This window comes from Grus americana, chromosome 38, assembly GCF_028858705.1.
Source record: "Grus americana isolate bGruAme1 chromosome 38, bGruAme1.mat, whole genome shotgun sequence".
NCBI lineage: Eukaryota > Metazoa > Chordata > Aves > Gruiformes > Gruidae > Grus > Grus americana.
Window position 1 is genome coordinate 219,674 of NC_072889.1, and position 26,462 is coordinate 246,135.

At 71.6% G+C, this 26,462-nt stretch overlaps 3 protein-coding genes across 10 annotated transcripts; all 3 read left to right on the forward strand.

The window, feature by feature from the left end:
* Window positions 1-701: 701 nt before the first annotated feature.
* On the forward strand, window positions 702-6,766 carry LOC129198976 (blue-sensitive opsin). Its single transcript, XM_054808660.1, has 5 exons — window positions 702-1,396; window positions 2,585-2,753; window positions 2,842-3,007; window positions 5,088-5,327; window positions 6,368-6,766. The coding sequence occupies exons 1-5, from the start codon at window positions 1,012-1,014 to the stop codon at window positions 6,494-6,496; spliced, it is 1,089 nt and encodes a 362-aa protein (XP_054664635.1). The 5' UTR covers window positions 702-1,011; the 3' UTR covers window positions 6,497-6,766.
* A 2,566-nt stretch (window positions 6,767-9,332) lies between these two features.
* LOC129198935 (red-sensitive opsin) lies at window positions 9,333-11,652 on the forward strand. Of its 2 annotated transcripts, XM_054808592.1 has the most exons (5): window positions 9,333-9,456; window positions 9,598-9,894; window positions 10,784-10,952; window positions 11,046-11,211; window positions 11,299-11,652. In XM_054808592.1, the coding sequence occupies exons 1-5, from the start codon at window positions 9,348-9,350 to the stop codon at window positions 11,650-11,652; spliced, it is 1,095 nt and encodes a 364-aa protein (XP_054664567.1). In that variant the 5' UTR covers window positions 9,333-9,347. The 2 variants fall into 2 exon arrangements, with proteins under 2 accessions (XP_054664567.1, XP_054664566.1); XM_054808591.1 differs by having other exon boundaries at window positions 10,784-11,211.
* A 2,477-nt stretch (window positions 11,653-14,129) lies between these two features.
* Window positions 14,130-26,369, forward strand: ATP2B3 (ATPase plasma membrane Ca2+ transporting 3). 7 transcript variants are annotated; one of them, XM_054808627.1, is made up of 23 exons: window positions 14,130-14,240; window positions 15,589-15,729; window positions 16,039-16,228; window positions 16,669-16,866; window positions 17,036-17,293; window positions 17,406-17,531; window positions 17,620-17,748; window positions 17,927-17,968; window positions 18,067-18,231; window positions 18,333-18,547; window positions 18,713-18,955; window positions 19,069-19,310; window positions 19,982-20,216; window positions 20,314-20,493; window positions 20,597-20,684; window positions 20,808-20,914; window positions 21,167-21,358; window positions 21,471-21,684; window positions 21,903-22,013; window positions 22,873-22,980; window positions 24,312-24,497; window positions 24,701-24,818; window positions 25,990-26,369. In XM_054808627.1, exons 3-23 carry the CDS (start codon window positions 16,051-16,053, stop codon window positions 26,225-26,227), a joined length of 3,573 nt encoding a protein of 1,190 aa, XP_054664602.1. In that variant the 5' UTR covers window positions 14,130-14,240; window positions 15,589-15,729; window positions 16,039-16,050; the 3' UTR covers window positions 26,228-26,369. The 7 variants fall into 7 exon arrangements, with proteins under 7 accessions (XP_054664602.1, XP_054664603.1, XP_054664601.1 ...); XM_054808628.1 differs by having other exon boundaries at window positions 21,802-22,013; window positions 25,990-26,146; XM_054808626.1 differs by lacking the exon at window positions 24,701-24,818 and having other exon boundaries at window positions 21,802-22,013; window positions 25,990-26,361.
* The last annotated feature ends 93 nt before the right edge of the window (window positions 26,370-26,462 follow it).

Below are 26,462 nucleotides of genomic sequence, written 5' to 3' on the forward strand. Positions count from 1 at the left end.
CGCCCCCCAGAGCGGGCCCGTAATCGTGTCAGCTCCGGTCCCGATTTAGCCCTAATCCCCGGCCGGGGCGATCGGCCTCGTTAACACCCTGCCGGGATTAAGGGGATGCTCAGCCCTGACACCCCTGGGTGGGTGGGGGGGGGGCTGCCCCCCCCTCCCTCCCTCAAGGCATGCTGGGACATGTAGTCCCCCCGCACCCCCGAGGGGGTCAGCAGGGACCCCAGCACCCACCGGGGGGGTTTGGGGGTGCAGGGTAGGACTGGGGGGGCTCTGGAGGGTTTTTGGGGTGCAGGGCAGTCTGGGGGTCCAGGGTGGTCTCGGAGGGGAGGTTTTGGGGGGTGCAGGTAGGAGTCAGGACAGTTTGGGGGGTGCAGGTGGGAGTTAGGGAGGTTTGGGGGTGGCAGGAAGGGCTTGTGAGGGGTTTTGGGGTGCAGATTTGGGGTGCAGGTGGGAGTCAGGGCGGTTTGGGGGTGCAGGGTGGTCTCGGGGGAGTTGGGTGCAGTTTGGGGGTGCAGGGTGGTCCTGGGGCACTTTTGGGGTGCAGGTGGGAGTCAGGGCGGTTTGGGGGTGCAGGGTGGTCTCAGGGGGGTTGAGGTGCAGTTTGGGGGCGCAGGCAGGAGCGAGGCGCCCAGGAGGGGTTTCGGGGGGCCGGCTGCCCGCGGGGGCGGTTTGGGGGCACAGAGGGTCCCTGGGGGCCCCGCCCCGTGGCAGGAGCTAATTAAGCCGGGGGGGGGGGGTCCTGATACCCCCTGATCCCCCCACCCCGCTAATCAGGGCTCGGGGGCGATTAGTCGCCCCAAAAGCGGCTTGGCGGGTGGGTAAGCCCGGCTTGGCCAGCGCCCGCCGGCCGGATAAGCCGGGCTCAGCCGCGCTTTGCGGCGTTAGCCCCGATTAGGGGAGGGGGGGGCCCGGCCCCATCCGCCCCCCTCCCTATAAAGGGTCCCGCCGGCCGCCCCCCTGGCCCGCGCCCCTCCGTCCGCCCACCCGGTCCGTCCGTCCGTCCCCGCCAGGATGCAGAAGTCGCGGGAGGGCCGGGAGGAGCTCCCGGAGGACTTCTACATCCCCATGACGCTGGAGACCCCCAACCTGACGGCGCTGAGCCCCTTCCTGGTGCCGCAGACCCACCTGGGCAGCCCCGGGGTGTTCATGGGCATGTCGGCCTTCATGTTCGTGCTGATCGCCCTGGGGGTGCCCATCAACGCCCTCACCATCTTCTGCACCGCCAAGTACAAGAAGCTGCGCTCCCACCTCAACTACATCCTGGTGAACCTGGCCGTCTCCAACCTGCTCGTCATCTGCGTCGGCTCCACCACCGCCTTCTACAGCTTCTCCCAGATGTACTTCGCCCTCGGGCCCACCGCCTGCAAGATCGAGGGCTTCGCCGCCACCCTGGGAGGTAGCGGGGGACGTTGGGTGTGGGGGACGCCAGGGCTCGGGGACGTTGGGTGTTGGGCATGGGGGACGTTGGGTGTTGGGCGTGGGGGACGTTGGGCGTGGGGGACGTTGGGCGTGGGGGACGTTGGGTGTTGGGCGTGGGGGACGTTGGGTGTGGGGGACGTTGGGTGTTGGGCGTGGGGGACGTTGGGCGTGGGGGACGTTGGGTGTTGGGCGTGGGGGACGTTGGGCGTGGGGGACACCAGGGCTTGGGGACGTTGGGTGTTGGCCATGGGGATGTTGGGGATGTTGGGTGTGGGGGACACCAGGGCTTGGGGACGTTGGGTGTTGGGTGTTGGCCATGGGGATGTTGGGGACGTTGGGTGTGGGGGACGCCAGGGCTTGGGGACGTTGGGTGTTGGCCATGGGGGACGGGTGTGGGGGACGCCAGGGCTTGGGGACGTTGGGTGTTGGGGACATTGGGCACGGGAGACATTGGGAATGTTGGGTGTGGAGGACGTTGGGTGTGGGGGACACCAGGGCTTGAGGACGTTGGGACGTTGGGCGTTGGCCATGGGGACGTTGGGTGTGGGGGACACCAGGGCGTTGGCCGTGGGGGATGTTGGGACGTTGGGCGTTGGCCATGGGGGACGTCGGGTGTTGGGGACGTTGAGTGTAGGGGACACGAGGGCATTGGGGACGTTGGGGATGTTGGGCGTGGGGACGATCAGGGCATGAGGGACACCGGGGCATGGGGGACGTTGGGTGTGGGGGACATTGGGGACGTTGGGTGTGGGGGACACCGGGATGTTGGGTGTGGGGATGTCAGGGACGTTGGGGACACCAGGATGTCGGGGACGTCGGGCGTGGGGATGTCGGGGACGTCGGGCGTGGGGATGTCGGGGACGTTGGGACGTCGGGCGTGGGGATGTCGGGGACGTTGGGTGTGGGGATGTCAGGGACGTTGGGGACACCAGGATGTCGGGGACGTCGGGCGTGGGGATGTCGGGGACGTTGGGACGTTGGGTGTGGGGGACACCGGGATGTTGGGCGTGGGGATGTCAGGGACGTTGGGGACACCAGGATGTCGGGGACGTCGGGCGTGGGGATGTCGGGGACGTCGGGCGTGGGGATGTCGGGGACGTCGGGACGTTGGGCGTGGGACGGCGGCGGTGGCAGCAGGACCCCCCCGTGTCCGTGTCCCCCCCAGGCATGGTGAGCCTCTGGTCGCTGGCGGTGGTGGCCTTCGAGCGGTTCCTGGTGATCTGCAAACCCCTGGGCAACTTCACCTTCCGGGGCAGCCACGCCGTGCTGGGCTGTGCCGCCACCTGGATCTTCGGCCTCGTCGCCTCCGTGCCCCCCCTCTTCGGCTGGAGCAGGTCCGGGGGGGGGGCCGGGGGCCGGGGGGCGGGGAAGCGGCGCCGTGGGGCGCGTGGGCCGGTGCGAGGCGTGGCCGTGCCCCCCCAGGTACATCCCCGAGGGGCTGCAGTGCTCGTGCGGCCCGGACTGGTACACGTCCAACAACAAGTGGCACAACGAGTCCTACGTCATCTTCCTCTTCTGCTTCTGCTTCGGCGTGCCCCTCGCCGTCATCGTCTTCTCCTACGGGCGCCTCCTGCTCACCCTGCGCGCGGTAACCGCCCGCCTGTGTCCCCGTGTCGTCCCCGTGTCGTCCCCCCCCCCCCGGGACCCCCAAGGAGGACGCGGGGCGCGGCGCGGGCACCGGTTTTATTTGGGGGACACGGGGACACGGGGGGGGGGGCTGTAGAGGTGGGGGGTCCTTGGGGGAGCCTATAGGGATGGAGCCTATGGGGGGGGGGGGCTATAGAGAGGGGGGGTCCCTGGGGGATCTTATAGAGGTGGGGGGTCCTTGGGGGGAGCCTATAGAGGTGGGGGGTCCTTGGGGGGAGCCTATAGGGATGGGGGGTCCCTGGGGGAGCCTATAGAGGTGGGGGGTCCTTGGGGGGAGCCTATAGAGGTGGGGGGTCCTTGGGGGGAGCCTATAGAGGTGGGGGGTCCTTGGGGGGAGCCTATAGGGATGGGGGGTCCCTGGGGGAGCCTATAGAGGTGGAGCCTATAGAGACAGGGGAGCCTATAGAGAGGGGGGGGGTCCCTGGGGGGGGGCCTAGAGGGATGGGGGGTCCCTGGGGGAGCCTAGAGGGATGGGGGGTCCTTGGGGGGAGCCTATAGAGATGGGGGGTCCCCAGGGGGAGCCTATAGAGAGGGGGGGTCCCCGGGGGGAGCCTATAGAGAGGGGGGGTCCCCGGGGGGATCCTATAGAGGTGGACCCTATAGGGATGGTGGGTCCTGGGGGAGTCTATAGGGGTGCTGGTTCCTCGGGGGGACCCTATAGGGATGGGAGATCCTATAGAGGTGGGGGGTCCCTGGGGGGAATCTATAGGGATAGGGGATCCTATAGAGGTGGACCCTATAGGGATGGGGGGTCCCTGGGGGAGCCTATAGGGGTGCTGGTTCCTCAGGGGGACCCTATAGGGATGGTGGGTCCCGGGGGGGGACCTATAGCACCAGCAGTTCCCCGTGGGTCAGAGGGGCCCCTATAGAGCTGGCCGTTCCCTGGGGGTCAGAGGGCACCCTATAGAAACAGCTGCTCCCTATGGGAAACCTATAGCACTGGCTGCTCCCCGAGGGGCCCCTATGGCTCCAGCCATTCCCTGGGGGTCGGGGGGCACCCTATAGAGACAGCTGTTCCTTAGGGGCACCCTATAGAGACGGCTGTTTCCTGGGGGCACCCTATAGAGACGGCTGTTCCTTAGGGGCACCCTATAGAGACGGCTGCTCCCTGGGGGCACCCTATAGAGACAGCTGTTCCTTAGGGGCACCCTATAGAGATGGCTGCTCCTTAGGGGCACCCTATAGAGACGGCTGTTCCTTAGGGGCACCCTATAGAGACGGCTGTTCCTTAGGGGCACCCTATAGAGACAGCTGTTCCTTAGGGGCACCCTATAGAGACGGCTGTTCCTTAGGGGCACCCTATAGAGACGGCTGTTCCTTAGGGGCACCCTATAGAGACGGCTGTTCCTTAGGGGCACCCTATAGAGACGGCTGTTCCTTAGGGGCACCCTATAGAGACGGCTGTTCCTTAGGGGCACCCTATAGAGACAGCTGTTCCTTAGGGGCACCCTATAGAGACGGCTGTTCCTTAGGGGCACCCTATAGAGACGGCTGTTTCCTGGGGGCACCCTATAGAACTGGCTGCTCCCCGTGGGTCAGGGGGCACCCTATAGAGACGGCTGTTCCCTGGGGGCACCCTATAGAGACAGCTGCTCCCCGTGGGTCAGGGGGCACCCTATAGAGATGGCTGCTCCCTGGGGGCACCCTATAGAGACAGCTGCTCCCCGTGGGTCAGGGGGCACCCTATAGAGATGGCTGCTCCCTGGGGGCACCCTATAGAGACAGCTGCTCCCCGTGGGTCAGGGGGCACCCTATAGAGACGGCTGTTTCCTGGGGGCACCCTATACAGACGGCTGCTCCCTGGGGGCACCCTATAGAAACCACTGCTCCCTGTGGGTCAGGGGGCACCCTATACAGACGGCTGTTCCCTGGGGGCACCCTATAGAAACCACTGCTCCCCGTGGGTCAGGGGGCACCCTATACAGACGGCTGCTCCCTGGGGGCACCCTATAGCCCGTTCCGTTCCCCGTGGGCGGGAGGGGCCCCCGTAGCCCCCATAGCGTCTCCGTGGGGCCCCGCAGGTGGCGAAGCAGCAGGAGCAGTCGGCCACGACGCAGAAGGCGGAGCGGGAGGTGACCAAGATGGTGGTGGTGATGGTGCTGGGCTTCCTGGTGTGCTGGGCGCCCTACTCGGCCTTCGCGCTCTGGGTGGTGACGCACCGCGGGCAGCCCTTCGACGTGGGGCTGGCCTCCGTCCCCTCCGTCTTCTCCAAGGCCTCCACCGTCTACAACCCCGTCATCTACGTCTTCATGAACAAGCAGGTGGGGCAGGGCGTGGGGCAGGGCGTGGGGTGGGCGTGGGGTGGGCGTGGGGCTGGTGTGGGGCACCATAGGGCAGGGGGTGGGGTGGGCATGGGGCACCATGGGGCAGGGCATGGGGCGGCCGTGGGGCTGGTGTGGGGCACCATGGGGCAGGACGTGGGGTGGGCATGGGGCACCATGGGGCAGGATGTGGGGTGGGCATGGGGCACCATGGGGCAGGACGTGGGGTGCACATGGGGCACCATGGGGCAGGATGTGGGGTGGGCATGGGGCACCATGGGGCAGGGCGTGGGGTGCACATGGGGCAGGGCGTGGGGTGGGCGTGGGGCTGGTGTGGGGCACCATAGGGCAGGGGGTGGGGTGGGCATGGGGCACCATGGGGCAGGGCATGGGGTGGGCGTGGGGCACCATGGGGCAGGGCGTGGAGCACCGTGGGGCAGGGGGTGGGTGTGGGGTGCCGTGGGGCGGCTGTGGGGCGTGGGGTGGGCATGGGGCACCGTGGGGCTGGTGTGGGGCACCGTGGGGCAGGGGGTGGGTGTGGGGCTAGTGTGGGGCACCATGGGGCAGGGGGTGGGGCGGCCATGGGGCAGCCATGGGGCTGGTGTGGGGCACTGTGGGGCATGGGGCACTGTGGGGCAGGGCATGGGGTGGCTGTGAGGCTGGCGTGGGGCACCGTGGGGCCGGTGCGGGGCACTGTGGGGCGCCGTGGGGCAGGGCGTGGGGTGGGCATGGGACATCATGGGGCAGGGGGTGAGCGTGGGGCTGGTGCGGGGCACCGTGGGGCAGCCGTGGGGCAGGGGGTCAGAGGGCCCCGAGGGGCGTCCCCACCCCATGGTGGCGTCCCCGTGCCCCATCCCGGGGGGGGTGGGGGTGCTGGCGACAGCTGCGGTGACGCCCAGGCAGCGCGCCCCGGGGGGCGGGGGACACACACACACACACACACACACGCGTGTGTGACGGGGCCGTGATGTCGTCGGGGGGGGTGTGACATCATGGGGGGCGTGACGTCACGGGGGGTGTGACGCGGCCGCCCTCCCCAGTTCCGCTCCTGCATGCTGAAGCTGGTGTTCTGCGGGAGGAGCCCCTTCGGGGACGAGGACGACGTCTCGGGATCCTCGCAGGCCACCCAGGTCTCCTCCGTCTCCTCCAGCCAGGTCTCGCCCGCGTAGGCCTCTGCCCCACGGCGGCCTCTGCCCCACGGCGCCGGCCCCACGGTGGGCTCTGCCCCCCACCCCCCACCCCAGGGTGGCGCTGGGCTCCTCGGGCGCTGGCGGGGGGGGGGGGGGGCCGGAGGGGCCACACACACACACACACGCGCGCGTGTGCGCGTCCGCGGCTCGTCCGCCCGCCGTGGGGCAGCCCCCCGCTCTGTTGTACAGACACCCCCGTACCCCACGGCATTAAACGCTGGAGACGCAGCCTCTGCCTCTGCCCCCCCCCCCCCTCGGGGCCCCCACCCTGAGCCCCCCGGGACCCCCCGGAGCCGGCCCGCGGGGTTGGGGGGCCGCGCGGCCGAGTTCTGCTAGTAGTGAGCTTTTTGCCGGCGTAAATAGTTCAGAACTAGCGGAATTCCTGTCGCACGGCCCGGGGCGGGCACGGCCCCACGGCGGCCCCACGGCGGCCCCACGGCGGTTCACAGCGCCTCACCGCGGCCCGTCGTGCCCAACAGCAGCCCCCACGGCAGCCCCACGGTGCCCCGCAGCACCCCTACGGTGCCCCACAGCAGCCCCACGGTGCCCCACAGCAGCCCCACGGTGCCCCACAGCAGCCCCACGGTGCCCCACAGCACCCCCATGGCAGCCCCACAGTGCTCCATCTTGTCCCACAGTAGCCCGCAGCATCCCCACAGCAGCCACCAGTGTCCCGTGGCAGCCCCACAGCACCCCACAGCACCCCATGTCACCCCACAGCACCCCATGTCACCCCACAGCAGCCACCAGTGTCCCGTGGCAGCCCCACAGCACCCCACAGCACCCCATGTCACCCCACAGCAGCCACCAGTGTCCCGTGGCAGCCCCACAGCACCCCACGTCACCCCACAGCACCCCATGTCACCCCACAGCACCCCATCCTGTCCCACAGCAGCCACCAGTGTCCCGTGGCAGCCCCACAGCACCCCACGTCGCCCCACAGCACCCCACATCAGCCCATCCTGTCCCACAGCAGCCACCAGTGTCCCGTGGCAGCCCCACATCACCCCACAGCACCCCGCGTCACCCCACGGTCTCCCACCAAGACCCCACCGCACCCCACAGTGGCCACTGGTGTCCTGTGGTAGCCCATGGTGGCCCACGGCACCCTGCTGTGTCTCACATCACCCCATGGCGCCCCACAGCCCCCCCAAACCCCCCACAGCCCCCCAACACTCACCCTCCCCGGCTCCAGCGGGGTCCGGCTGCCCCCCGGGGCGCTGTGGGGAGAGAGACGGGCAGTGGGGGGCACCGACCCCCCCCCCTCAGCCCCCCCCCTTCCCCGCCCCACACGGGGGGTCCCGGCCCCGCCAGCGCGCCCCACGCCCGGCGCCCCGCTCTCCTCCCCGCTGCTGCCGCCGCGCCCCCTTTTCCCCTCCCGGGGATTAAAGTTTCCAGCGTCCCCCCTAATCGGACTCCCCCGGGGCGACCCGAAAATCCCCGGATTAGGGGGGGAGGGGGGCGGCTCCCGGCCACCCGGGGGGGGGATTAGGGCGGGGGCCGGGGGGCACCTTTGGGGCGACGGCTCCCCGGGAGCCCCCCCAAACCCTGCACCCCATGGGGACCCCCCGGTGGGGCGGGGCGACGGCCCCCCGCCTTTGGGGCCCCCCTCGTTAATCCCCCCCCTCCCGGCCGGGCCTAATTGCTAATTAAGGCTGTGGGCTATTTTTGGGGGGGGGGTGGGGGGGCCCCGTTCCCCCCGTGCCCCACTTGGCCCCGCGCCCCGGCCCCCCCGGTGATGTAACCGCTCGGCCCCATGACCGCGATCTGTCGGGACCCGTGAGCGTCAGCGCCGCGACGCCGTGGGGCGGGAGGGGCCCTGGCACCCGGTTATGGGGCAGGAAGGGGTCTGGCACCCCGCTGTGGGGCAGGAGGGACCCCAATGCCCTGTGTCATGGGGTGGGAGGGGTCGGGCACCCCGCTGTGGGGCAGGAGGGACCCCAGTGCCCTGTGTTGAGGGGCAGGAGGGGTTGTGGCACCCAGTTATGGGGCAGGAGGGGTCCCAGCACCCTGCTGTGGGGCCGAAGGGACCCCAATCCCCCGTGTCATGGGGCGGGAGGGGCCCTGGCACCCGGTTATGGGGTGGGAGGGGGTCTGGCACCCCGCTGTGGGGCAGGAGGGACCCCAATGCCCTGTGTCATGGGGTGGGAGGGGCCCTGGCACCCGGTTATGGGGCAGGAGGGGGTCTGACACCCGGTTATGGGGCAGGAGGGACCCCAATCCCCTGTGTCATGGGGCGGGAGGGGCCCTGGCACCCGGTTATGGGGCAGGAGGGGGTCTGGCACCCCGCTGTGGGGCAGGAGGGACCCCAATGCCCTGTGTCGAGGGGCAGGAGGGGTTGTGGCACCCAGTTATGGGGCAGGAGGGGTCCCAGCACCCCGCCGTGGGGCCGAAGGGACCCCAATCCCCCGCGTCGAGGGGCAGCGGAGCGTGGGGCCCGGCCCGGCCCGTGGGGCAGGGTTTGGGGGCGGCGAGGGCCCCGTCCCGCAGGGCGGCGGTCGGGGGGTCGGTGGGCCGCCCTCGTTAGCCGAAGGGGCCGTCAGGAAATTGCGGGTGACGGGATTAGCGGCGGGCGTCAATCCCAATCAGCGCTCACCCCGGCTGCTCGGCAAAGCGGCGGGTGAGGCCGGGCCGGGGTGGGGGGGGGGGGGGCACCCGGATCCCCGCGGCCCAATTAAGGGATCAGGGGGCTTTGGGGGGGACGGGGGGCTAATCCCGGGGGGGTGGGTATAAGAAGCGGGGAGCGGGCGACGGGCGGCAGAGCCCGGCGCAGAGACCGTTCCCCCCGCCTCCCCTGCCCCGGCCGCGGTCTCCTTCCTTGGCAGGCGGCATGGCGGCGGGCTGGGAGGCGGCGGCGTTCGCGGCGCGCCGGCGGCACGAGGACGAGGACACGACGCGGGACAGCGTCTTCACCTACACCAACAGCAACAACACGCGCGGTGAGCGGCCGCCCGGCGGCGTGCGGTGCCGGGGGGCGGTGGCGGGGGGGGACGCGCGCGCACACACGGACACACGGACACACGGACACACGCGCGCGTGTGGGGCGGGCGCTGAGCGTCCCCCTCCCCGCCTCCGGCCAGGTCCCTTCGAGGGTCCCAATTACCACATCGCCCCGCGGTGGGTTTACAACCTGACCTCGCTCTGGATGATCTTCGTGGTGGTGGCTTCCGTCTTCACCAACGGGTTGGTGCTGGTGGCCACCTGGAAGTTCAAGAAGCTGCGTCACCCCCTCAACTGGATCCTGGTCAACCTGGCGGTGGCCGACCTGGGCGAGACCGTCATCGCCAGCACCATCAGCGTCATCAACCAGATCTCGGGCTACTTCATCCTGGGGCACCCGCTCTGCGTCATCGAGGGCTACACCGTCTCTGCCTGCGGTGAGAGCCGCCGCGGTGGGGCTGGGGGGCGGGGCCGTGGGGCAGGGCCGTGGGGCAGGGACAGGGTGCTGGGAGCCATGGGGCAGGGCTGGGGTGCTGGGAGCCATGGGGCAGGGCCGTGGGGCAGGGCCGTGGGGCAGGGACAGGGTGCTGGGAGCTGTGGGGCAGGGCTGGGGTGCTGGGAGATGTGGGGCAGGGACAGGGTGCTGGGAGCCGTGGGGCAGGGCTGTGGGGCAGGGACAGGGTGCTGGGAGCCGTGGGGCAGGGCTGGGGTGCTGGGAGATGTGGGGCAGGGCCGTGGGGCAGGGACAGGGTGCTGGGAGCTGTGGGGCAGGGCTGGGGTGCTGGGAGCCATGGGGCAGGGCTGTGGGGCAGGGAGCCGTGGGGCAGGGCTGTGGGGCAGGGACAGGGTGCTGGGAGATGTGGGGCAGGGCTGGGGGTCCCAAGACCCCCCCATGGGGCAGGGCCGTGGGGCAGGGCTGGAGTGCTGGGAGCTGTGGGGCAGGGCTTGGGGTGCTGGGAGCCATGGGGCAGGGCTGTGGGGCAGGGAGCTGTGGGGCAGGGCTGTGGGGCAGGGACAGGGTGCTGGGAGCCGTGGGGCAAGGCTGGGGGTCCCAAGACCCCCCCATGGGGCAGGGCCGTGGGGCAGGGCTGGAGTGCTGGGAGCTGTGGGGCAGGGCTTGGGGTGCTGGGAGCCGTGGGGCAGGGCCGTGGGGCAGGGCTGGAGGGGGAGGGCCGAGCTCCCCACACCGCAGCCCCGGCCTGGCCGCAGGGTACAGCGGGACCCCCAGAGACTGCGGAGCCGGGCACCGTGGGGCCGCTCGCCGTGGGGCCGCTCGCTGTGGGGCAGCCCCCCTGACCCCCGCCTTGCCCCCCGCCCCCCCCCCAGGCATCACGGCGCTGTGGTCGCTGGCCATCATCTCGTGGGAGCGGTGGTTCGTGGTCTGCAAACCCTTCGGCAACATCAAGTTCGACGGGAAGCTGGCGGTGGCCGGCATCATCTTCTCCTGGGTCTGGTCCTGCGCCTGGACCGCGCCCCCCATCTTCGGCTGGAGCAGGTGGGGCGGCCCCATAGCGCGCGGGGGGAGGGACGGGGACGGGGGGCGCGCGCGGGGGCGGCCCCTCACCCCACGTCTCCCCCCCCCCCCCAGGTACTGGCCCCACGGGTTGAAAACGTCCTGCGGCCCCGACGTCTTCAGCGGCAGCTCGGACCCGGGGGTGCAGTCGTACATGGTGGTGCTGATGATCACCTGCTGCTTCTTCCCCCTCGCCATCATCGTCCTCTGCTACCTCCAAGTCTGGCTGGCCATCCGGGCGGTGAGCGGGGCCGCGGGGCGGGAACGGCACCGAAAACCCAACCCCCCAAAACCCCCGCCGTGACCCCCTCCCCGTCCCCCGCCGCAGGTGGCCGCCCAGCAGAAGGAGTCGGAGTCGACGCAGAAGGCGGAGAAGGAAGTGTCGCGCATGGTGGTGGTGATGATCCTGGCCTACATCTTCTGCTGGGGGCCCTACACCTTCTTCGCCTGCTTCGCCGCCGCCAACCCGGGTTACGCCTTCCACCCGCTGGCGGCCGCCCTGCCCGCCTACTTCGCCAAGAGCGCCACCATCTACAACCCCATCATCTACGTCTTCATGAACCGACAGTTCCGCAACTGCATCCTCCAGCTCTTCGGCAGGAAGGTGGACGACGGCTCCGAGGTCTCCACCTCCCGCACCGAGGTCTCCTCCGTCTCCAGCTCCTCCGTGGCGCCCGCGTAGGGCCCTGCCCTGCCCCCCACCCCCACCCCCCTCCCTAAAAATAAAGGGTTGTGTGTTCCCCTCCCCCCCCCGCTCCGGACTGGTGTCCCCCACCTTCCCATCAGCCCCCGCGCTCACACCCCCCCCCCCCCCCAACACCCACCCCGGGGTGACCCTCACCCAGCGGGACGCGCTGCTCCCGCCCCCTCCGCGCGCACGGCCAATAGGAAAGCCCGGCGGCGGCGCCGAGCGCGGCTATTGGTGGAAGGAGGTGTCGGTCTCGGACACACCCACCCGCCCGGTCGCGTTCCCGCGGGCGGACGCCCGGCGCCAATCGGGAGAGGCGCGTGACGGGGGAAGCGGCGCGGCCAATCACGGCGTCGCTGGGGAGGGAGGGGGGGTCACGCGGCGCTGGGAGAGGGAGGAGGGGCCGCGGAGGGGAGAGGCCAATCGGGAGAGGGAGAGGGAGAGGCGGCGGCTAATCGACGCGCCGGAACGGGGAAAAGAGGGCGGGGCTCACGGTGCCCGTAGCGATTTCAAACGGCGGCGGCGGGGCGGGGCGGGGCGGCACCGGGAGGAGACGAGACCGCGGCCCCGCGGGAGGACACGCCCTCCCCCCGCGCCCATTGGCGGAGCGGAGCGGAGCGGGGACGGGCGGGCAGGCGGCGCGCGCCGCGCTCCCATTGGCGGGGAGGGACGGGAGATGGGGGGGGGGGTGGGGGGCACGTGCCGGGCGGGGAAGCGCCGCGCGCCGCTCGGCAGGGAGGGGGTGGGGGAGGAAGGCGCTCCGCGCTCTGATTGGCTGAGGCGGGACGGGGGGGGGGGGCGCACGCGCCGAGCCGTTGGCGGCGGCGGGGAGGTGGCAGTGACGTGCCGGCCCCGCGAGCGCCGCGCTCTCATTGGCGGAAAAGGGCGGGAATGGCGCGCGCCCGCGCTGGTTGGCCGAAAGGGACGGGAAGGGCGCGCGCCCGGCCGTTAACACTGGGGCGGGGTGGGCGGCGGCCACGTGGGTGGCGCGCGAGCGGAGCCGTCTGATTGGCCGAGAAAGGGCGGGAAGGGCGCGCGCCGAGCCGTTAACGGCTGGAGTGGCAGGAACAGGTGGCCGCCGCGCGAGCGGTGCGCCCTGATTGGCTGACGAGGGCGGGGCGGGGGCGGCCACGTGGGTGTCGCGCGGGCGCCGCCGTCTGATTGATTGACGGAAAAGGGCGGGAACGGCGCGCGCCGAGCCGTTAACGGTGTGAGGGGGCGGCGGCCACGTGGGTGTCGCGCGGGCGCCGCGGTCCGGTTGGCCGAAGAGGGCGAGGGAGGGTCCCGGTAACGCAGATTGATTGGTCTGGTTGGCCAAAAAGGGGCGGGAATGGCGCGCGCCGAGCCATTAGCGGTGTGAGGGGGCGGGCGGCCACGTGGGTGTCGCGCGAGCACCGCCCTCTGATTGGCGGAAAGAGGCGCGAGCCGGCGCTGGTTGGCCGAAAAGGGCGGGAAGGGCAAGACCTGGTGCTGATTGGTCGGTCGAAAAGGGCGGGAAGGGCTGGGGCCGGCGCTGATTGGTCGAAAAAGGCGGGAAGGGCTGGGGCCGGCGCTGATTGGTCAAAAGGGCGGGAAGGGCAGGAGCTGGCCCTGATTGGCCGAAAAGGGCATGAAGGGCGGGACCTGGTGCTGATTGGCCGGGAAGGGCGGGAAGGGCGCGAGCCGGCGCTGATTGGTCGAAAAGGGCGGGATTGGCACATACCGAACCGTTAGGTGTGGGCGGGTAGTGCCCACGTGGCTGTCACGCAGACGTTTCACTGTGATTGGCGGAAAAGGGCGGGAAGGTCTCGCGCCAGCGCTGATTGGCAGGAGAGGGCGGGAGGGGCGGGGAGAGCAGCACACCGTTTCCGACGGGAAGGGCGGGGCATGTGTCCATCAGGCGAGCCTCCCGCTCTGATTGGCGGGGAGCGGCGGGAGGGGGAGAAGAGGCGCTTCGATTGGCAGGAGAGGCGCCCGGCCCCGCCCCTGCACGTGAGGCAGCCGCGGTGGGAAGGAGCCGCCATGTTGTACCGGGGCAGCGCTGGAGCCACCCGGGGATCTGGGGGTTTCTCCCGGTCTCCGCAGCGCCTAGGCCCCCCCCCCCGGGTTCCCTCAGCCCCGCCATGGCGGCCGGCGGGAGGTCGCGTTGCGGGAGGCCGCCCCCGGGCAGACCCAGCTGAGCGCCGGCGCTGAGGTGAGTGCGCGGCGGGGGCGACGTCCGTACCTGGCGGAGGGGCAGCGCTGCGGGCGCGGGGGGGGGGACGGGACGCCGCAGGGCACTGGCGGGGACGCGGCCCCTCGGGGCACTGGGGTCCTCGTGCTCCCGGTCCGCTTCAAGGAGAAGCTGGGGCAGCTCCCGGGTTCGCGGGGGGGTGTGCGGTGCCGGGTGCGTGTGGGCTCAGTTCCCGGGGAACCCCCCTGGAGAGCGGCGGACGCGGGGGGGGGGGGGGTCGCTGCCATCTGCGGAGGGGGCGTGGCCACGCTGGGGGGGGGCGGCCCCTCGTAGCCCCGGCCCCGCCGCCCAGGCCCCGCCCAGGCCCCGCCCCCCGGCCCGCAGCGCGCCGCGCCTCGGGCACCGCCGCAGCGCCGGGACCCATGGGCCGGTACCGGGGGGGGGGGGGTGTGGGGTGCGGTACCGGGGGGGGGCTTTGCGAGCGGGGGGGGTGGGGGCTGCCTGGGGAAGGGGGGGCGGTGCGGGCTGGGGGGTGCATTGCGGGGGGGGGGGGGCAGGTTCCGCGGGTGTGCATTGCGGGGGGGGGGGCTGGGGGCGGTTGGTGTGTGCTCACACGCGTGTGCAGCGGCCTGGGGAGGGCCCCACGCGCCGGGGGTCCCTGGGGGCGCAGGCGTGGGCCAGGGGCGTGCGTGTGTGTGTGTGTGTGTGCAGGTGCGGTGAGGCACACGCGTGTGCAAGGGTCAGCGGCAGGGGCGTGCGGGCTTGGCGGGGGCACGCGTGTGCGGCGGGTGGGGCGGGGGCAGGTGTGTGCAGGTGGGCACACGCGTGTGCAAGCGTGCCAGGTGCACGTGTGCGTACGGGCGTACCGGCAGGCGCGTGCACGTGCGAGCGTGCCAAGGGCACGTCCGCGTACTGGCGGGCGCACGCGCGTGCAAGCGTGCCCGGGGCAGGCAGGTGTAGAGGTGCTCAGGCGGGCCCACGCGCGTGCGAGCGTGCCAGGGACACGCGTGTGCGTGCCGGTGGCACGCAGGCGTGCGAGCGCATCGAGGGCACAGGCGTGCCCGAGCGTGCTAGCGAGCACAAGCACCCGGGCAGCACGCACCCGCGCAGGTGTGCCGGCGGCACACGCGTGTGCAAGCGTGTCGGGCCCCGCGCTCTGGCAGGCGGGGGGCGAGCGGTGTGGCGGTTGCGTAAGCGGGCGGTGGGGGTCCCCCCACCCCGTGCACACGCGTGTGCCAGGCCGGGGGGGCGGGGTTTGCACACGCGTGTGTGTGTGTGTGTGTCCCCCCCTCCCGTTGCGGGGGCAGAGCCGGGCCGGGGGCGCCCCGCCCCCTCTTTGGCGCAGTCCTCGCGCGCCCGCCGCAGGGCCGGGGGCGGGGCCGCGCCGCGTTGGCCCCGCCCTCGCCCCAAGCTCATTGGCCGCCGCGGCGGGATGGACAGGCGGGGGGGCGGGGCCTGGGCGGAGGGATGGGACCGGGAGTTACTGGGGTGGGGGGGGGGGGGGGCACTGGGAGTTACTGGGGGTCACTGGGAGAATGGCGTACTGGGGGTTACTGGGGGTTAACTGGGAGAACCGGAGGGGGAGAAGGCAGGGAGCTGGTGGGAGTTACTGGGGGCCGCTGGGGTTTGCTGAGGGAACTGGGAGCTCTGCGGGATTTACTGGGGGAACTGGGAGTTACTGGGAGAGCTCTGAGGGGACTGGGTCACGCTGGGGGGACTGGGGTGCAGGGGAGCCAGGCTGGGAGCGCCTGATCCGCGGGTGACGGCCGTGTCCCCAGGTGTGGCCCGGGCAGGGGGGGCGGCCACCCCTGACCCCGGCGCCGTCCATGGCCTGGCCCCCCCGCGGGGGCGAGCGACCAGCCAGGGGGGGCCCCCCGGCATGACCCCCCCCCGGCCCCGTCACCGTCACCGTTGAGCAGGTGAGACGCCCCGGCAGGGCCCCCCGTCCCCGAGGGTGTCCCCGAGGGTGTCCCCAAGGGTGTCCCCCGTGTCGTCCCCCCCTCCCCAGCACGTGTCTATCGCGTGTGTTTGTCCCCCCCCAGCGCGTCCCTAGGCTGTATCCTGCGTTCTCCGTCCCTAACGATGTCCCCCAGCCCCCGGACGCGTCCCTTGCCCCCGATGATGTCCCCAAGCCCCCCGAGCCGTGTCCCTTGTCCCCGACGCCCTCCCGTCCCTCTCCCGCTCCCCCCCCCCCCCCCCCCCACCATGCCGTGTCCCCGTCCCCGCAGGCCGCCGGCGCCATGGGGGACCTGGCCAACAGCGCGGGGGAGCCCGGCCCCGGGGGGGGCTTCGGCTGCAGCCTGGCGGAGCTGCGGGCGCTGATGGAGCTGCGCGGCGCCGAGGCCCTGCTCAAGGTGCAGGAGGCCTACGGGGACGTCCACGGGCTCTGCCGCCGCCTCCGCACCTCGCCCACGGACGGTAACGACCCCCAGGGACACCCCCCCCCCCCCCCCCCCCAGACCTCCCTGTGCCCCGGGACCCCCAGGAACCCCCCCAGAGGCTCCCACCAGGGACCTCCCTGTGCCCCAGGACGCTGGGACCCCCAGACACCTCCCTGTGCCCTGGAACTCCCAGAGACCCCCCCCAGGGACTTCCCCGTCCCCCCCCGAAACCTCCTGGCACCCTGGGGAACCCTGGAGCCATCCCTGTCCCCCCCGAGACATCCAGGGACATCCCCCCCCCCACCCCGTCCTCCCTGTCCCCGCAGGGACCCCCCCAGAGACGTCGCTGTCCCCTCGGGGTCCGTGGAGACCCCCCCCCCCCCCCATTCCCTGGGACCCCCAAAGGACCCCACGCTCTTCTCCGGGACACCCCAGGCAGGGGCGGGGGGGACACCCAGGGTTTCGGGCGCCCCCCAGGGCTGTCGGAGGGGGCGGCGGAGCTGGAGCGGCGGCGCCAGGTCTTTGGGCAGAACTGGATCCCCCCGAAGCGCCCCAAGACCTTCGTGGAGCTGGTGTGGGAGGCGCTGCAGGACGTCACCCTCATCATCCTCGAGGTGGCCGCCGTCGTCTCCCTGGGGCTCTCCTTCTACGCCCCCCCCAGCGGGGACACCGAAGGTGGGGGACGCCAAAGGTGGGGAGCCTGAGGGAGGGGGGGGCAGCGGGCGCAGGGGGGGGACCCCCGAGTGGGGGGGCAGAGGGACGCTGTCCCCAACGGCCCTGGCGTCCCTTCCCCCTCCGACCCCGTCCCCGCGGCCTGACGCCCCCGCCCCCCCCCCCCTCGCAGTCTGCGGCCATGCCTCGGGGGGCGCGGAGGACGAGGGGGAGGCGGAGGCGGGCTGGATCGAGGGGGCGGCCATCCTGCTGTCGGTGGCCTGCGTCGTCCTCGTCACCGCCTTCAACGACTGGAGCAAGGAGCGCCAGTTCCGGGGGCTGCAGAGCCGCATCGAGCAGGAGCAACGCTTCACCGTCGTGCGCCACGGCCGCCAGGCGCAGGTCCCCGTCGCCGAGCTGGTGGTGGGCGACGTCGCCCAGGTCAAGTACGGTGAGCGACGGGGAGCCGCGGGCGCCGGCGACCCCCCCCCCCACCCCGCCCCGCCCCACCTCTCCGCTGCGCCGGATGGGCACGCCGCGGTGACGCGTCCTTCCCTCGCAAGGCGACCTGCTGCCGGCCGACGGCGTCCTCATCCAAGGCAACGACCTCAAGATCGACGAGAGCGCGCTGACGGGGGAGTCCGACCACGTCCGCAAGTCGGCCGACAAGGACCCCATGCTGCTCTCGGGTGAGGCTGGGGGGCGGCCGGGGGCGTTTGGGGGGGCCGGGGGACCCCTTCCGTTACCCCCCCCCCGTCCCCGCATGTCCCTGCGCAGGCACCCACGTCATGGAGGGCTCGGGGAAGATGGTGGTGACGGCCGTGGGGGTCAACTCGCAGACCGGCATCATCTTCACCTTGCTGGGCGCCGGCGGCGAGGAGGAGGAGGAGAAGAAGGAGAAGAAAGGTGGGTCCCGGCCCCCCGCTCCGTCCCGCTGTCCCTCGCCTCGTCTCCCCCCACCTGCGGCCTCTCCGGGGGTCTCGGTGCCGTCCCTCCCTTTGCGTTGATGTGGGGGGTGCCGGGGGGGGGTCCCCAACCCCGTGTCCCGTCCCCCCCGCCGACGCCGTCCGTCCCCGTGCCGCAGGGAAGCCCCAGGACGGCGCGGTGGAGAACCTGCAGAGCAAAGGTGTGCCGGGGTCCCTCGCCGGGGCTGGGGAGGGGGGGGGACGCTCCCCCCCCCGCGTGTGTCCCCTCCCGCCGACGGGGCCGTGCCGGTGTCCCCAGCCAAGAAGCAGGACGGGGCGGTGGCGATGGAGATGCAGCCGCTGAAGAGCGCGGAGGGGGGGGACGTGGAGGAACGGGAGCGGAAGCGGAGCAGCGGCCCCAAGAAGGAGAAGTCGGTGCTGCAGGGCAAGCTCACCAAGCTGGCCGTGCAGATCGGCAAGGCAGGTGGGCGCCCGGACGCCGGGGTAACCCCCCCTGCACCCCCCCTCCCCGACCCCCGTCATCACCCCCTCCGCCGGCGGGTGCCTGAGGGCGCTGTGCGGCAGGGCTGGTGATGTCGGCGGTGACGGTGATCATCCTGGTGCTCTACTTCGTCATCGAGACCTTCGTGGTGGAGGGCCGGCCCTGGCTGGCCGAGTGCACCCCCGTCTACGTCCAGTACTGGGTCAAGTTCTTCATCATCGGCGTCACCGTCCTGGTGGTGGCCGTCCCCGAGGGGCTGCCGCTGGCCGTCACCATCTCCCTCGCCTACTCGGTCAAGGTCAGGCCCTCCCCGTCCGTCCGTCCGTCCCTCCCCGCGTCCGTCGGCAGAGCTCTCTGTCCATCCCTCCACCGCTTCCCCAAACGCTGCCCCCGCCCCGGGGTGTCGCTGGATGCCCCCCCAGCGCCCCCCCACTCCCCCATCTCCTCCCCCACCACCCCCCAGAAAATGATGCGGGACAACAACCTGGTGCGTCACCTGGACGCCTGCGAGACGATGGGCAACGCCACGGCCATCTGCTCCGACAAGACGGGGACGCTGACCACCAACCGCATGACGGTGGTGCAGGCTTTCCTGGGGGACACCCACTTCCGCGCCCCCCCAGACCCCGCCGGCATCGCCCCCCGCACCCTCGACCTCCTGGTCCAGGCCATCGCCATCAACAGCGCCTACACCACCAAAATCCTGGTGAGGCTTTGGGGGGGGGGGCTTCACCCCAAAACCAGGGTCGGGGGGAGGGGGGGCTGGGGCCATCCAGCCCTTCATTTAACCCCGCTGCCTGTGCCCCCCCCCCCCCCAAGCCCCCCGAAACGGCAGGGGGGCTGCCGCGTCAGGTGGGGAACAAGACGGAGTGCGCGCTGCTGGGGCTGGTGCTGGCGCTGCGCAGGGACTACGAGGCCGTGCGGGCGCAGGTCCCCGAGGAGCGGCTCCACAAGGTCTACACCTTCAACTCCGTCCGCAAGTCCATGAGCACCGTCACGCGCCTGCCCGCCGGCGGCTTCCGCCTCTACAGCAAGGGCGCTTCCGAAATCCTCCTGCGCAGGTGAGGGGGGGCTGCGCCCCGACACGGCCCCGGGGACCCCTGCAAGGGGCTTCCGAAATCCTCCTGCGCAGGGGAGGAGGGGGGGCTGCGCCCCGACACGGCCCCAGGGACCTCTGCAAGGGGCTCCCGAAATCCTCACGCGCAAGTGAGGGGGGGGCTGCGCCCCGACACGGCCCCGGGGACCCCTGCAAGGGGCTTCCGAAATCCTCACATGCAGGGGAGGAGGGGGGGCTGCGCCCCGACACGGCCCCGGGGACCCCTGCAAGGGGCTCCCGAAATCCTCACATGCAGGGGAGAGGGGGCCATGCCCCGACACGGCCCCGGGGACCTCTGCAAGGGGCTCCCAAAATCCTCACGCGCAAGTGAGGGGGGGGCTGTGCCCCGACACGGCCCCGGGGACCCCTGCAAGGGGCTTCCAAAATCCTCACGCGCAAGTGAGGGGGGGGCTGCGCCCCGACACGGCCCCGGGGACCCCTGCAAGGGGCTTCCAAAATCCTCACGCGCAAGTGAGGGGGGGGCTGTGCCCCAACACGGCCCTGGGGACCCCTGCAAGGGGCTCCCAAAATCCTCACACGCAGGGGAGGAGGGGGGGCTGCTCCCCCAGCGTCCCCCCGCGCTGCCGAGGGTCCGGTCCGTGTGTCCCCCCCCCCACCTTTCCCGGCGTCCCGCAGGTGCTGCGCCATCCTGGGGGGCGGCGGGGAGGCGCGCGCCTTCGGTCCGCGGGACCGGGAGGACGTGGTGCGGAAGGTGGTGGAGCCGATGGCGGCGGCCGGGCTGCGCACCCTGGTCCTGGCTTTCCGCGATTTTCCCCCGGCCCCCGAGCCCCCCTGGGACGACGAGGCCGCCATCGTGGGAGAGCTCACCTGCATCGCCGTCGTCGGCATCGAGGACCCCGTGCGCCCCGAGGTGCGGGGACGGCGGGGTTGGGGGGGGCGGGGGGACGGACACGCGGGGTTTTTTGGGGGGGGGGGGCGCGTGCCGGATAACCCGGGGTCGCCCGCAGGTTCCCGACGCGATCCGGAAATGCCAGCGCGCCGGGATCACGGTGCGGATGGTGACGGGGGACAACCTGAACACGGCGCGGGCCATCGCGGCAAAGTGCGGCATCCTGCCCGCCGGCGAGGACTGGCTCTGCCTGGAGGGGAAGGAGTTCAACCGCCGCATCCGCAACGAGAAGGGGGAGGTACGGGGGGAGGAATCGGGGTCCTTGGAGGGGGGGGGGGTCCTGTTTGGGGGCAGTGGGGGGGGGGTTAAACGCCCCCACTGCCCTGTGCCCCCCCCCCCAGATCGAGCAGGAGCGCCTCGATAAGGTGTGGCCCAAGCTGCGGGTCCTGGCGCGGTCGTCGCCCACCGACAAGCACACCCTGGTCAAAGGTGGGGTGCGGGGGGAGTCTGGGGGGGCACCTAGGGGGTGTTTGGGGGGGGGGGGGAAAGGGGGGCAGGGGGGTGCCGGGGGCCCCCAGAGGCCGGCCGCGTCCCCACCGCCCCCGTCCCCAGGGATCATCGACAGCACCATCGGGGACCAGCGGCAGGTGGTGGCCGTCACGGGGGACGGCACCAACGACGGCCCCGCGCTCAAGAAGGCCGACGTGGGCTTCGCCATGGTAACCCACCCCCCAAAACGGGGCCCCCCCAGACCCGCCCAGCCCCCATCCGGGGGTCCCCCCAATCCCCCTCAGGCCGTTGTCATGGGCCCCCAGTTGCCCCATCTCCACCCTGGGGGGGGTCCCCAACCCCTCCCCATTTTGGGGACCCCCAGGACCTCCCCACCCCCCTCCAGCTGTCCTGCCATGTCGTGTGTCGTGTCCGCCCCCCCCCCCCCCCTTTTCTCCTCGCCCACCCTCGGGTCTCCCCAGGGCATCGCGGGGACGGACGTGGCCAAGGAGGCGTCCGACATCATCCTGACGGACGACAACTTCTCCAGCATCGTCAAGGCGGTGATGTGGGGCCGCAACGTCTACGACAGCATCTCCAAATTCCTCCAGTTCCAGCTGACCGTCAACGTGGTGGCCGTGGTGGTGGCCTTCACCGGGGCCTGCATCACCCAGGTTGGGGAGGGGGCCGGGGGAGGTGGGGGGTGGGGAAAACGCCGCCACCGACGCGCGGGACGGAGCGGGACGGAGCCGTCGTCCGCGTCCCGCCCTGCTCCCCCCGCCGCAGGACTCCCCGCTGAAGGCGGTGCAGATGCTGTGGGTCAACCTCATCATGGACACCTTCGCCTCGCTGGCGCTGGCCACCGAGCCGCCCACCGAAGCGCTGCTGCTGCGCAAGCCCTACGGCCGCAACAAGCCCCTCATCTCCCGCACCATGCTGAAGAACATCCTGGGGCACGCCGCCTACCAGCTCGTCATCATCTTCACCCTCCTCTTCGTCGGTGCGTGGGCGCGGGGAGAGCTCTGCGCGTGCGCGTCCCCCGTCCCTCCGAACGGCCGGGCGTCGCTTCCCCGGCTGACGCGGCCCGTTTGTGCCCCCCCCCACCCACCCTCGGCAGGGGAGGTCTTTTTCGACATCGACAGCGGGCGCAACGCCCCCCTGCACTCGCCGCCCTCGGAGCACTACACCATCATCTTCAACACCTTCGTCATGATGCAGCTCTTCAACGAGATCAACGCGCGCAAGATCCACGGCGAGAGGAACGTCTTCGACGGCATCTTCGCCAACCCCATCTTCTGCTCCATCGTCCTGGGCACCTTCGCCATCCAGGTGGGACGCGGGGACACCCCGACACGGGGGACCCTTTTTTTTTTGGGGGGGGGGGGGGGACACCTTGCTGTCCTCTCCGTTGTCCCAGGCGCCTTCGCCATCCGCGTGGGCTGCGGGGACCCCCAGACGTGAAAGGGAGACCCCCAGATGTGGAGGGGACCCCCAGAGCCGCCTCCCCCCCCCCCCCTCGCTGCCCACAGCCACCTCGTTATCTCCCCCATCGTCACCTGGGGGGGGCTGCAGGGACCTGTGGGGACCCCCGGACACGGAGCGGGGGGCCCATGGTGACCCTGCGGGGACACCCAGGCACGGAGGGGACCCTCGGGGACCCCCATCTTCTGCTCCATCCTCTCAGGCACCTTCACCGACCAGGTGGGCTCCGGGGACCCCCGGGGACCCCCAGCTGCGGAGGTGACCCATGGGGACACCGGACACAGGAAGGGGGGGGCCCCACAGGGACCCCCCCCCGGGGACATCCAGGCACCCAGGGGCCCCCCGGGGACCCCCGACAGCCCCAGCGTCTGCTCCATCGTCCTGGGCACCTTCGCCTCCAGGTGGGCCACGGGGGGCCATGGGGACCCCCAGCAGCTCCAGGGACCCCGCAGGGACCCCTGTCACCCGTGGGGGACCCCACCGGGACCCCCGTCACCCACGGGGACCCCCAGCAGCCCTGGAGCCCTCCCCGGGGCTGTGACACCCCCGTGTCACCCACTTTGTGTGTGGGGGGGAACCCCTCTTCTCCCCACGGGGACCCCAGACCCCCTACGCGATCCTCTGGCACCCAGGGGCACCCCGTCACCCCGCGATGGGGGGGCTGGGGACCCCGCTGAGCCCCCCCCTTTCCCCCCCCCCCCCCCAGATCGTCATCGTGCAGTTTGGGGGGAAGCCCTTCAGCTGCTCCCCGCTCAGCGCCGAGCAGTGGCTGTGGTGCCTCTTCGTGGGCGTCGGCGAGCTCGTCTGGGGGCAGGTACGTACGGGGACCCCCCCGGGACCCCCCCGGGCCCCCCCTGCTGCGTGGGGCCGCACCCCCTTCCCCTCGTTAACCCCCTTCCCCTCGTTAACCCCCTTCCCCTCGTTAACCCCCTGTTACCCCTAACGGGGCAGGGCACGGCCCTGCTGATGCCTCCTCCTCCAGCAGCCTGGTTAACCTCGTTAACCTCATTAACCTTGTTAACCTCATTAACCTCATTAACCACCTAATGAGGCCAGCGCCACCCTGGGCTCATTAACCTCCTGCCTAACGAGGCCCATTGTAGGGCTGACCACTCATTAGCTGTGTTTTCCTTTGCCCTTGGCCTCGTTAACCTCCCTGACCCTTTTGCTCATTAGCCCCGCTTGGCCTTGGCTTCGTTAACTCCTGCCAGGGTGGGAGCTGCCTCGTTAACCTCATTAACCCCTAATGGGCCCTGACAGCCTCATTAAGCCCCTGAGGTGTGTAATGGGGTGGGGGGGAGTGTCCTGAGCCCCCGTGACCCTCGTTAACCCCGTGACCCTGGTTACCCCAGGCCAGGTGATGGCGTGGGTGTTGGGGGGGGTGGCTGTGACCCCCCATTAACTCTGCGCTCCCTCATTAACCCCATGACCCCTCATTAACCCTGTGCCCCCTCGTTAACCCCGCACGTGATGGTGTGGGTGCTGGGGGGGCAGCTGTGACCCCTCGTTAACCTCATGACCCCTCATTAACCCCACAGGTGATGGTGTGGGTGCCCAGGGGTGGCTGTGACCCCTCGTTAACCCCGTGCCCCCTTGTTAACCCCAGAGGTGATGGTGTGGGTGCCCAGGGGTGGCTGTGCCCCCTCATTAACCCCGTGCCCCCTCATTAACCCCGCAGGTGATGGTGTGGGTGCTGGGGGGTGGCTGTGCCCCCTCGTTAACCCCGTGCCCCCTCGTTAACCCCAGAGGTGATGGTGTGGGTGCTGGGGGGTGGCTGTGCCCCCTCATTAACCCCAGGACCCCTCGTTAACCCCGTGCCCCCTCGTTAACCCTGCAGGTGATGGTGTGGGTGCCCCCTCGTTAACCCTGTGCCCCCTCGTTAACCCCATGCCCCCTCGTTAACCCCAGAGGTGATGGTGTGGGTGCTGGGGGGTGGCTGTGCCCCCTCATTAACCCCGTGCCCCCTCGTTAACCCCGTGCCCCCTCGTTAACCCCGCAGGTGATGGTGTGGGTGCCCCCTCGTTAACCCCGTGCCCCCTCGTTAACCCCGTGCCCCCTCGTTAACCCCGCAGGTGATGGTGTGGGTGCCCCCTCGTTAACCCCGTGCCCCCTCATTAACCCCGTGCCCCCTCGTTAACCCCGCAGGTGATGGTGTGGGTGCCGGGGGGGCGGCTGCGGTGCCCCGGGGGGGGTCGGGGCCGTCGCCAGGCAGCGTCGTCGGCGCAGGAGGAGGAGGAGGAGGAGGAGGAAGAGGAGGTGGACGCGGCCGAGCGGGAGCTGCGCCGGGGGCAGGTGCTCTGGGTGCGCGGCCTCAACCGCATCCAGACGCAGGTGGGCACGGACCCCCCGGACCCCCCCGGACCCCCCGGACCCCCCCACCTTCCCCCCGACCCTCTGCCCCCCTGCGACCCCCAGTCAGGGCTCTGCCTCAGTTTCCCCCCCAGCTGCCGTTAGCCCCCCCTGTGCCCCCCGTTAGCCCCCCGTTAGCCCCCCCGTGCCCCCCCGGGGCGCTGACCCCTCTCTTCTCTCCGCAGATGGCCGTAGTCGGCACCTTCCGGAGAAGCGGCTCCTTTCAGGGGGGCGCCCGGCGCCGCTCGTCCGTCCTCAGCCACCTGCAGGAGGGGGGCAGCGCCGCCCCCGGGACCCCCGCCCGTGAGTGTCCCCTGGGACACCCCAAATCCAGGGACCCCCCCAGTCCAGGGACCCCCCAAATCCAGGGACCCCCACCTGTGAGTGTCCCCCAGGACACCCCAGTCCAGAGACCCCCCCAGTCCAGGGACCCCCCAAATCCAGGGACCCCCACCCGTGAGTGTCCCCCGGGACACCCCAAATCCAGGGACCCCCTGACCCCCCCAGGGACCCCCCAAATCCAGGAACCCCCGCCCGTGAGTGTCCCCCCGGACACCCCAAATCCAGGGACCCCCCCAGTCCAGGGACCCCCCAAATCCAGGGACCCCCGCCCGTGAGTGTCCCCCGGGACACCCCAAATCCAGGGACCCCCCGAATCCAGGGTCCCCCCAAATCCAGAGACCCCCACCTGCGAGTGTCCCCTGGGACACCCTGACCCCCCCCAGGGACCCCCACCCAAGAGTGTCCCCCCAGGACACCCCCAACCCCAGGACCCCCTGAACTCAGGGACGCCCCCTGACCCCCCCCCCAACCTCCCCTGAACCCCCAGGGCCATTGAGGGCCCCCCCAAACTCACCAGGGATCCCCCCCAGCTCTGCTGTTCCGGGGGCCCCCCCTTCCCCCCCCATCACCCCTCTCCCCACTTCCCTCCTCCCCCCACTCCCTGGCGTTTTGGGGGGGGGGCACCCCAAGACCTGTGACCCCTGAGGGTGGGGGGGGCACCCTTGTCCCCGGCGGGTGTTTGGGGGGCACTGGGGGATGTTTTGGGGGGGCACCCGTGTCCCTGTGGGGTGGGGGATGTTTTGGGGGGGGGGGCCCCCGTGTCCCCCGGGGGCGTTGGGGGGCACTGGGGGATGTTTGGGGGGGGCCCGTGTCCCCCGGGGGCGTTGGGGGGCAGTGGGGGATGTTTGGGGGGGGCCCGTGTCCCCAGGGGGCGTTGGGGGGCAGTGGGGGATGTTTGGGGGGGGCCCGTGTCCCCCGGGGGCGTTGGGGGGCACTGGGGGATGTTTGGGGGGGGCCCGTGTCCCCCGGGGGCGTTGGGGGGCACTGGGGGATGTTTTGGGGGGGGGGGCCTGTGTCCCCAGGGGGCGTTGGGGGGCACTGGGGGATGTTTGGGGGGGGCCCATGTCCCCAGGGGGTGTTGGGGGGCTAGCAGCCCCCCCCATCCCGCTGACCCCCCCCCCGTGCCCCCCAGATGCGGGTGGTGCGAGCCTTCCGTAGCTCCCTGGGGGGGCCCCCCCCGCGCCCCGAGGCCCGGCCCGGCCCCCCCTTCGGGCCCCCCCCCGAGCTGCTCTTCGGGGACACGCGGGACATCCCCCTCATCGACGACACCGACGCCGAGAGCGAGGCCCCCCCCAACCGCAACAACAACCACCCCCCCCCCCCGGGGAGCCCCCCCCGGCCGCCTCCACAGCCTGGAGACCTCGCTCTAGCTGGGGGGGGGGGGGGGGCTCCCCCAAACCTCCCCCCCCCCCAACCCGGGACCCCCCCGCTCTGCACGGACGGACCGGCGGGGGGGCCCTGCCAAAAAGCCATGTTTATCCGCGGGGGGGTCGGGGCGGTTTAATTTATTGGGGTTTAATGTACGTAATTATTTATTGGGGGGGGCTCGCACGAGCCCGGGCACACGCGTGTGCGCCCCCCCCCCCCCCCCCCTTTCCCCCACGT

What these genes read in the sequence shown, in the direction of transcription:
- ATP2B3 (XM_054808626.1), top strand. Translation starts at nt 16,051, where the DNA reads ATGGGGGACCTGGCCAACAGCGCGGGGGAGCCCGGCCCCGGGGGGGGC. An exon ending in CCGGGGCCTGCATCACCCAG is followed by an intron (nt 21,359 to 21,470) that starts GTTGGGGAGGGG and finishes CCCCCGCCGCAG; the next exon opens with GACTCCCCGCTGAAGGCGGT. An exon ending in TGGGCACCTTCGCCATCCAG is followed by an intron (nt 22,014 to 22,872) that starts GTGGGACGCGGG and finishes CCCCCCCCCCAG; the next exon opens with ATCGTCATCGTGCAGTTTGG.
- LOC129198935 (XM_054808591.1), top strand. Translation starts at nt 9,348, where the DNA reads ATGGCGGCGGGCTGGGAGGCGGCGGCGTTCGCGGCGCGCCGGCGGCAC. An exon ending in CTACACCGTCTCTGCCTGCG is followed by an intron (nt 9,895 to 10,783) that starts GTGAGAGCCGCC and finishes CCCCCCCCCCAG; the next exon opens with GCATCACGGCGCTGTGGTCG. An exon ending in TCTGGCTGGCCATCCGGGCG is followed by an intron (nt 11,212 to 11,298) that starts GTGAGCGGGGCC and finishes CCCCCGCCGCAG; the next exon opens with GTGGCCGCCCAGCAGAAGGA.
- LOC129198976 (XM_054808660.1), top strand. Translation starts at nt 1,012, where the DNA reads ATGCAGAAGTCGCGGGAGGGCCGGGAGGAGCTCCCGGAGGACTTCTAC. An exon ending in CCCCTCTTCGGCTGGAGCAG is followed by an intron (nt 2,754 to 2,841) that starts GTCCGGGGGGGG and finishes GTGCCCCCCCAG; the next exon opens with GTACATCCCCGAGGGGCTGC. An exon ending in ACGTCTTCATGAACAAGCAG is followed by an intron (nt 5,328 to 6,367) that starts GTGGGGCAGGGC and finishes CGCCCTCCCCAG; the next exon opens with TTCCGCTCCTGCATGCTGAA.